General features: G+C 44.4%; 1 protein-coding gene across 1 annotated transcript; it reads right to left on the bottom strand.

Moving 5' to 3' along the window:
* Positions 1–3,829: 3,829 nt before the first annotated feature.
* On the bottom strand, positions 3,830–7,485 carry LOC112261871 (protein L-Myc-1b). Its single transcript, XM_024437500.2, has 3 exons — positions 7,213–7,485; positions 5,927–6,561; positions 3,830–5,206 (listed from the first exon to the last, which is right to left on the bottom strand). Exons 2-3 carry the CDS (start codon positions 6,513–6,515, stop codon positions 4,623–4,625), a joined length of 1,173 nt encoding a protein of 390 aa, XP_024293268.1. The 5' UTR covers positions 6,516–6,561; positions 7,213–7,485; the 3' UTR covers positions 3,830–4,622.
* Positions 7,486–7,825: the final 340 nt, after the last annotated feature.

Below are 7,825 nucleotides of genomic sequence, written 5' to 3'. Positions count from 1 at the left end.
AGTGGTTCGCGCTTTCAGTTTCACGCGAATGCTGCCATCAATCCACGGTTTCTGGTTAGGGAATGTTTTAATCGTTGCTATGGGAACGACATCTTCAACGCACGTTCTAATGAACTCGCACACCAACTCAGCGTATTCGAATCAGCGTATTCGTTACAATATTGTTATCTGACGCAATACGAAACATATCCCAGTCCACGTGATGGAAGCACGTGAGGAGAGTAGTATGACGGTGTAATGAGGATACTTGCTTGTGTAGGGAGATTTCAACAAGGGAGAGGAATAACAAAGTGTTCTGAGGAGAGGATCTATAAATCAGGAAGATCAGAGTTCCCTGTACCACCAACTGACCGAATCATCACCCTGATCAGACATACACTGTGGTCTGACCACCACTAGAGCTCACTTAGGCTGCGTTTAAACAGGCAGCACAATTCAGATCTGATCTACTTGGCCTTTTGTCCAATCAGATCAGAGAGGAAGAAGATCTGTGATTGCTCAAAATATCAATTATTGGGGAATACACACAGATTCAGGAAACACAGGCCTCCATGACACATACAGTACATGATATGCCCACAGACACAATGACTTCACACCACCAGACACATGCAAGACAACCGACACGCATGCAGTTAAGAGTCTGGTTGTAATAGGGATAACTGTAGAACACGTGTGAGAATGAAATATTTGATCTTTAACACACACCAGGCCACCTCAAAAACATGTGTGGAAGTGATCACACATGCAGTATTTCAGAGGTTGCTGTGTGGGCGTGGCTTCAGACCAGAAAAGCCAGTTGGACAAGCCAGTAGAGTTTAACCGTCAGGGGCCCCAACACAACAGAGCAGCTCACGGGACAAACAGATCATCTTACATCACCACTTACTACATGTAAAAGATCCTGACGCTATGGAGGGAGACACTCTTGAGACGTATACTTGACTTTTAACAGTGTTTGCACATGCATTTTCACTCATCTTTATTACTATCATTAGGTACTGCAGTAACAGTTGGAAACCGCCCCCAGTGACTCAGTAAAAGACTGTGGGATGAGTACTTTGCATATTAGTTGCTTTATGCCTAATCGCAAAACCACTAAATTAAAACACAACTGTAAACAGAAAAGTGGGTTCTCTAGAAAAAGATATTGCTTTCCCATGAAGTGTAGGGCGGCAGATAGCCTAGCAGTTAAGAGCATTGGGCCAGTAACCAACGCACTAGGTGTGGTCTGGTAGGATGGCAACAACAAGAAACAATGACAGACATCCAACACACAGAAGCACAGCTTAAACCAGGCATATTTATTTAAAATAAAAGATTAACAAAGACTGTCCTCAAACTAACTGAAAACAAAGCGCTGTCCTTAACAGAACCTAAAGTTAGACTAATGAAACTAGCTGGGCTGCTACCAAGTTTACCAGCTTCACTTGTAGTCCAGTTACTCCTTCCTGTAGAGAACTCAATGTCCAGGGGCTTCAAACAAATGTCTGTAAAGCTCTCTGTGCTAAACTACTGCAGCACCTTAAATGTCCCAGGTGCGTTGCAGCCTAACAAGGCTGAGTGGTCTCAGGTGTGGGTGTAGCGCTGCAGCCTACAATGCTGGTTGGACGTGGCTGACGCTCCAAACAGTGGCTTTCCTCGGTCACATCGTTGGGGGAGCCACAGTGCTTTATTCTTTATGTGTTGTGACAATTATAATCAGGTGAGTTGGCTGAAGATCTTGGACCGGGCTAACTCACAACCGTATGAAATAGAGAATTGCAGCAGCTCTACTCAACACATTTCTATCTGAAATGTTCTGGAACGTTCTACTTCTTTGAGAAAGTCCATATACACAGTGTACAAAACATTAGGAACACCTTCCTAATATTTAGTTGCACCCCGCTTTGCCCTCAGAACACCCTGAATTAGTTGGGACATGTACTCGACATGGTGTCGAAAGCGTTCCACAGGAATGCTGGCCCATGTTGACTACAATGCCTCCCACAGTTTTATCAAGTTGGCTGGATGTCCTTTGGGTGGTGGACCATTCTTGATACACACAGGAAACTCTTGAGCATAAAACCTAGCAGTGTTGCAGTTCTGGACAGACTCGGTCCGGTGCGCCTGTTCAAAGGCACTTAAATATTCTGAATGGCACATATACACAATCCATGTCTCAAGGCTTAAGAATCCTTTAACTCATCTCCTACCCTTCATCTACACTGATTTTAAGTGGATTTAATAAGTGACATCAATAAGGAATCATAGTTTTCACCTGGTCAGTCTATGTCATGGAAAGAGCAGGTGTTGCTAATATTTTGTACACTGTGTAGAACACATTCACAACAAAATGGGGACAGAAAAAGGATGCCCCTAGGGCTCAATGAATGCAGGTTAACTACCAACCGTCAACAGTGGGACAAAGGGCTGTGTGGTGTGAGACGGTTGAGGGTGTGGCTGACTGGTCTATCAGGCTACAGTGCAATAAAAATCCTAATCCTCAAATTTCCAACATTCACTGTGCTCCTGTTCAGACAGGTTACTGACATCAATGGCAACCTGGATTACTTCACTGAGGAAGAAGCTCACATAGGGTAAAATATTGCTTCAGAATTCTTTGTGGGCCATAGTTAAATCAAGAATCAACGCAACACGCTGTTCCAGCTTGCTATGCTAAGAACAGCTAAGTGCTAACTGGCCTTAGATGCTTAGCTAAGTTTTGCCTCATTCTATGTGTTTCTCAAGCATAATACAACAGAACCAGCTGTGAATTATGGCAGGATGGCACACGACACCTAGCTACACTTTATGGGTGGAAGAACAAAGGACCAGGTACCAACAGACTCGTCACAAAACATACACAAGCTGGGGGTGTTGCTGCCTTGCTATGTTGTCCTAAGTCTCGCTTTATATAGTGGTGTTTGTCCTATATATTATTTTGAATCCCCCATCCCCGCAGGAGGCCTTTTGGTAGACCATCAGTGTATATCAGAATTTGTTCTCGACTTGCCTAGTTAGATTTAAAAAATGTAACCTACAGATCAACTGCACTCTGATTCCCTGCCTAGAAGTGTAGAATATTTATGACCAATTGGAAACTAAAGCAGAGACCGAGCTCCTTTCTTACATCAGCTTCTCCACTTGACCATTCACAGCAGCTTTTCCTTTTGCAGTCAAGGTTCAAACCGCTCTCTACCACACATGCATAGGTCGATTAAGAGCAAGGCTTCTCAGTCACTACATACTTGTTTATAATAGGATGACTGAACCCATCTCAGGATAGGAGATCACACAGAGACCCTCGCCACACACCAGGGACTGTTCTAAAGATTGTGCGTAACCTAGTTGAGAGCACATCAAGTGCTCTGCAGGCAGCAGCCACTGCAGAGGGGAGGATCCCCCAAGGTATCACACATTTCAAGGACACACTCCCTCTAAATCCAGATTCTGCATGCTGCAATCTGGCAAGATGGAAGTTAAAACAAATACTACCTTCAAAGTCAATACATGCACTTCTTCCATAGGGCATGTCTCTACGGTTTAGGGTCCCAGAGTATCATCCTATGGGAAACTTTTGACGGACTGAGAAAGTGTTGTTTGATAGGTTATGGAAACTGATGAAGAGAATTTAAAACAGAACACTCTAGCTGCCAAATCAGAATGTTCTGAGACACTTGATCTGTATTGCAGAAGTGACCGTGTGTTTATGCATTCATGAGTCATTATACAGTTAATACATTGGATTGTTCTTTCAATAAGAATACACTGCTTCAATTCCCTATGTTAACCATGTTGCCATATAATCTGATAGAACCATCAAAAAAGGACAAATATCACAATTATACACAAATGTTATCAAAATTTTATGAATACAGAAATCAAATCTCAAACAGAGGAACAAGCAGTCAAAATAGCGTCAAAGTGACATGTAATTATAAAGTACAGCAGTGCTACTTTGACATTTATACAAAAAAAAAAAGGCTCCCTGAAGGCTGTTTTAGAGAAGAACAACATTAATGTCTCCTTAACAGAGCAATATGCTATTATTTACATAACAATTTGTGCATCAAATAAACCAGCTACGAAAAAAACAAACGATGAGTGACTCACTTTCTGTGTACACAAGGTGTCGCTACTAAACTTCAATCCAAGTGTGCATTGATAATTCATCAAAGAAAGACTTTTACAACCTAGATACACAAGACAAGGCCATAAAATGAACTGACAAGCTATGAGACACTTATGACATTTGGAAGTAAGTTTCATTCTGGTTTAATCACAGCATCCTCTCACCTGTTCCTGTGAAATCTACAAATATCACCATCAATGCACACCAGGAATCAACACCACCACATGTCAACTACCGCCTTGTCATCACTCAATGTGCAAAATGAGAAAACATGACTAACACAGAAATGTCCTTAACGCCAGCCTCCCCACCATTGGTTCACAGGCTGAGATCCACCTAATCCAAAGCATAATGAGTGAGGCATTTCGTACGCATCTTTTTTTGCATGAGGCATTGAGTGAGGAAATGTCCTAGCCTTTTGAAAGTGGCAGTTTGCTTAAAGAGAAAAGTCCATGGCTTTTTAGAATGAGGCTATTGATTTATTAAGAGTCCACTGCATAGTTTGTTTCTATCCTAAGGACCGTTTGAGGGTGGCTAGCCTCTGGAGGAGCTGCTGTTGGCGCGCTTTGAGGCGTTTCCTCTCCTGGGCCTGGTGCTTCTCTCTGCTGTGCAGCTGGAGAAGGTACTCTGTCGCCTGGGTCAGGATGGCCACCTTGGGAGTCTTGGCCGACTCTACCAGGCCCGGGATCTCATCCCGCAGTGCCAAGAAGCGGGAGCGAAGGTCGTTCCGCCTCTTCCGCTCCAGGAAGTTGTGGTTCTTCCGGCGGTCAGTGTCCTCAGCGTCAGAGCTCTGGGGGCTGTCTGCAGAGGACCCTTGGGGGGAGATGGAGGCTGGGGAGTCTGGCTGCTGGTGGTGGCTGGAGTCTGGACAGAACCGTTTACACTGTGGTTCCTCATCCTCCTCCTCCGGGTCGCTTTCAGGGGAAGGGGCTGCATAGTTGTGCTGCTGCTGGTGGACAGACATGTGGAAACGCTGTGGGCAGGGGTCAGCGCGGACAGTGACGGTCATAGCCTTACGGCTTCCCAACAGTCGGGCTCGGCTCTGCTTGCTTTCCACAGTCACCACATCAATCTCATCGTCATCATCATCATCTGTTACATCAAAAGAAACAACCACACATCATTACACATGCACAGAGGAGTTCTCTCACTTCCATAAAGAGGAGTCTTAAAGCCTCAGACCTCTGACAGGCTGTTAGTGGAGAGAACACTGGAAAATTATCTATTGAAGGATGTGGCAGTACGTGTCCTAAATCGTTTGGGGGAGGTGTTCTGGGGTTAAACTATTAAAGGACAATCTATATTCGCATGAGCAAAGGAGAAGACCTGCTTTAGTTTAGAGTTAATCAAGCTTTGGTCATTCATGTCATGCCAAAATGCTGTATTTTTTAAAGTTATTGCACCAACGCCAATTTCAGCAGGCAGAAAGTTTATCGTCATGCGGCCTGGCGCCACATAATAAATCTCCAAGAACCCCACCTCCCACACTTTGTCATACAATTCTAGGAGGGAAGCTTGGTGCACAAAGCTTGTAGGGAGGTGTTTTTTTATTTTACTGGGACTCCTGCATCTGTGAACTAAGCATTTGCAGCAACCGTTTACAAATCTTGGCTGAGGAAAAGAGATATTCTCTGAAAGTGAGAGAGATTATAGTTTATGCTGGAGATAAGGGCTTAAGTAAAGCTGAATACTTTGACTCAGCAAATGTCAACGTCCAGCCTAGTGCGGGCGTTCCCCTGGCGGCCTCAGCTTGACGCATTGAGTAGGCAACATCTAGCAGAGGTGAATCTATTTACTACATCAGTTTCTTACCAGAGGAATCGGAGCGAGACTCAGAGCCCGATGATGCCGGTTTCCTACAGCTGATGGCTGGGAAGGTGAGCACAGACGCTGGGTCAACGCATTCTGCCACGGTGCTGGGCAGTGTCGCATCAGGTGGGGTCGGCAGGGTGCACTGCACTTTGCTCACAGTCGCAAAGTTCTGGGGTGCTGGTGGGGAGAGACGAGCCTGCGCTGCAGCTGACAGGCGCTCGTTGACTTTCTCCAAGTGCTGACTGGCTGAGAAACTACTCCACATGCAGTCCTGGATAATAATGGAACTCATGTTCCCAAAAAGCTCCTCGGTGTCAGGTCCCTCGTACTCCTCATCCTGACCCAAGACCTTGGACAGCCAGCCGAACTTGTCTCCCGGGGGAACGTGCATGTTACCACCTAATGTCCTGGTGGGAGACATGGGAGGGGTGGGCAGTAGCTCAAACTTCTTCCATATGTCCTCACTTGGTGCGGTTGACTTGTAGAAGTCCTCCTCTTTGTCAAGGTCATCTAAGAAATAGTGCTGATAGCGGTCGTACTCCATCTCCCAACTGTCACAACGTGATACTCTGGAGTTTATTCCAAGCATAGATGATCACACTCGACTCCGATATTGGAGAAAATCTTCACACAACCTAAAAAAAGCAAAGTAGTGCATCAGTCCTATTCTTTGAAGATTTCTGCTACATTAATACTAATCTACACATTGTCTTTAAAATACACAATAAATAATCTTGGCGCATCCAATGCTGCGCCTTTAAACACGGTTATACAATTATCAGTACCATCCAGGTCCTTTAAACATTGTAACAGTGCATTCTAATCTTAGCCTGGTGCCTCCTACAAATTAGACTAAATTAATAATTGATTTCTTCCTGTGGGCGGTGATAATCTGGCCTTGTCTGGACACATGCAGTCTATTACGTAATCTAGTTTTATGCCCCGGTTTAACCTTCTAAAACAATCGAGAAAAACAAGACTCCTTACAGGTAATTGCGTAAATTGGCCAATGCCCACTACCGGTAGCCTAGGTTAGCCAATGGGTAGAAACCTCAATGTTTTGTAGGTGTGCTGCTTCGTGCCATATTAATTGCCGAAAGCGCATTGACACAAAACAAAATAGCCGATTTCAGTGAAGTAGACTAGCCTATGTTCGCTTTGTCTGGATGTTAAAACGGAACGAAGTAGCAGCCACTAAATTACACAGATATAAAGTTCCATCTTCTGAGATGTTTGTAGGCCATCGCTTCATGAGGCTAGCTAGATTAGTTGTCTAAAACACTCACCGCTTTATCTAAGGATCACACTGCAATTCCTGGCACTGGAGTCTCTCCGTATCAGCTGGTATACTAGTAGTTGGAACTCCTCGGAGAAAATGGGTTAAAACCGTAAGAGATCACGCCGAACGAAATGTACTTAAAGTATAAATTCGGTAGCTACTTATTTTAGCAGGGTGTGTGAAAAAGTGGTTCAATTGATTCCGCCCACAGTCTGATAAATAGTAGCCACACAATGCGTTTTTTCGCGCCAGTGTGAAGACGATAAAGTAGGGAGTAGATATCTGCACTGGCGCTAGATCCGGGTGAACCCCTAGGCTCATTAGCATAAACGGGTACGCCCAGTTAAAGCTACACGCAAAGCCACTACAATTCATAGGACTTGGAGATGCAAATTCCTATGGATGAGATGATGCCTTCTTGTCGATCAAGGAAATTATATTTAGGCTATTCAGTACTGTAATAGTCATTAACTTGCTTTTGAAAAACCTACAACTTTTCTTTGCATCCATAATTAATTTTTTTGAGCCATTGATGTGTTCTAAATCATATCGTGGAACAGCTTGAGTCAGTGCCAGATGGGGAGTTCTGAGTGAAGGGCGGCGTGTGTCTTTACACAGCT

This window comes from Oncorhynchus tshawytscha, linkage group LG11 (genome assembly GCF_018296145.1).
Source record: "Oncorhynchus tshawytscha isolate Ot180627B linkage group LG11, Otsh_v2.0, whole genome shotgun sequence".
In the NCBI taxonomy this organism is placed as follows: domain Eukaryota; kingdom Metazoa; phylum Chordata; class Actinopteri; order Salmoniformes; family Salmonidae; genus Oncorhynchus; species Oncorhynchus tshawytscha.
Note: the sequence above shows the minus strand (reverse complement) of the source record. Positions and strands in the feature narration are given on the sequence as shown.

What these genes read in the sequence shown, in the direction of transcription:
- LOC112261871 (XM_024437500.2), bottom strand. Translation starts at nt 6,515, where the DNA reads ATGCTTGGAATAAACTCCAGAGTATCACGTTGTGACAGTTGGGAGATG. An exon ending in GTCTCGCTCCGATTCCTCTG is followed by an intron (nt 5,207 to 5,926) that starts GTAAGAAACTGA and finishes TTGATGTAACAG; the next exon opens with ATGATGATGATGACGATGAG.